General features: G+C 30.9%; 1 protein-coding gene across 1 annotated transcript; it reads left to right on the forward strand.

Annotated features, from left to right (window-relative positions):
• Window positions 1–1333: 1333 nt before the first annotated feature.
• On the forward strand, window positions 1334–1522 carry Tsp_14436 (conserved hypothetical protein; the record flags this gene model as incomplete). Its single annotated transcript, XM_003370853.1, has 1 exon — window positions 1334–1522. A coding segment is annotated over exon 1 (189 nt), but the record flags the coding sequence as incomplete, so codon positions are not given.
• Window positions 1523–1694: the final 172 nt, after the last annotated feature.

Consider the following 1694-nt stretch of genomic DNA (forward strand, 5'->3'; position numbering starts at 1 on the left):
AAGTGGTTTCATTCGAAATTTTTTCGGCTGCCGCTGAAATAGAAACTGCAAGCTGCATTGGTTTCACCGGAAATTGTAATTTATTGCTCATTATTTTTTTGTTTGAATGAAAATTTGATTTCTCTATCTTGATGAATAGTATTTTTAAGAATTTGGTCTACCATTTATGGTAGTGCCCATTCACATTGTTGATCAGAAACAGCTGCTAATTTTATTTATTAAATCTCGTTATAAAATGTTTCATGAATGCTTAGAAGGGGAAGGCGATTGTTCAGGCGAGATTCTGAAGAAAAAAGCATGATTTGTAGCAGCATATGCATGTGATGCAATTTGTTTCATTTTTTTACTGGCAGGCGGCACAAAATCAGATCACAAATTACATGCAGCTCTGCTTTAAATGATCAATATATTGTATTGTATTGTATTGTATTGTATTGTATTATATTGTAGTTTGTCATTAAAGAAAGTATTTTGCCAAAACATTTACTGACAGCTTACTTTTGCAACAAGCAAACATAGTTTAAATATTTTAGCTTCCTGAATGATAACATGCAGGACTCTGACGTTATCTATGACGCTGTTTTGTCATAGAAGGTGTCACCTTACCATAACTGACACTAATGGCAACGACATGCGGTTTCATCAACCGCAAAAGGGAAGAAGCAGTGACAAATGTGAAACTGTCAATGCGTTGGGAATTTGCTGCTACTATGAAATCAAATCAAATCAAGTTTGACAAATTAAAGACCTTCATTTTGTTATATTCCAAATTTAATAACAATAAAAATGAATACATTTATTTCAATAAGCTCCTAACACAGCTCTTATTTTTCAATTTTCTTTATTAGAAATGTTTAAAATGATATAACATGCATTCTCCTTCAAAAAACAATAAAAGTATTAATTAATAAAATAAAAAATTTAATTTTTGGTCAAGAAATGAAAAACATATTTTATTTTCAAAAAATAGGTTAAAACTTTGCATTACACTGCATTATATTGAAGTAAAAGGGCCGTAGACAACTTTAAAATAGTCATTCAGAAAGAAATTTAAACAAAAAATAAAACAAAATTGTTCAAAGTAATAAATTTTAAAGTTTTACTTATAGGACGGCGTTAGCAAAATTTATCATTTCGTCTTTTTCCGAGCTTGGGGTACGTGAGGCAAATTTCAAGTTGTCGAGGTAAGTGACCAATCAATCATTCATTTGCCGCATTATGATTATATTCATTTGATATTTATAATATATGTAGTAACTTATGGTTTCATTAAATTTTACAATACTAATGATATTGAAATCTTCAGAAATAGCAATACGTATTATCTAAAAAAATGCTCCTTACCGCGATTCTCGTTGTGATTGTTCTTGCATTGATCTACCACTTTGTTACTAAAAAAAAGCAAACTTTGGAATGGAAAGAAACGCGAGTTCAACCAATGACAGCAATTCCTGAAAAGAAAACACCAGAGGAAATTATTAAGGAATCAAAAGAACTGCAGCTAAAAGCAGACAAGAAACAGGTGGGAAAAACAAAAAAGAAGACAAAATCCAAAAAGAGCAAGAAAGCTATTAAAAGCATACCGAAAGGAGCGGATAAAAGAAAAGAGAAAACAGAAACTGATAAAAAAATGGGAATGAACGGAAAAGTTCACCTGAAACAATTTCCCACCCAGTCGCCTGAAAAACAAAAAA

This window comes from Trichinella spiralis, assembly GCF_000181795.1.
Source record: "Trichinella spiralis strain ISS 195 chromosome Unknown Scfld429, whole genome shotgun sequence".
NCBI classification, from domain to species: Eukaryota; Metazoa; Nematoda; class Enoplea; order Trichinellida; family Trichinellidae; genus Trichinella; species Trichinella spiralis.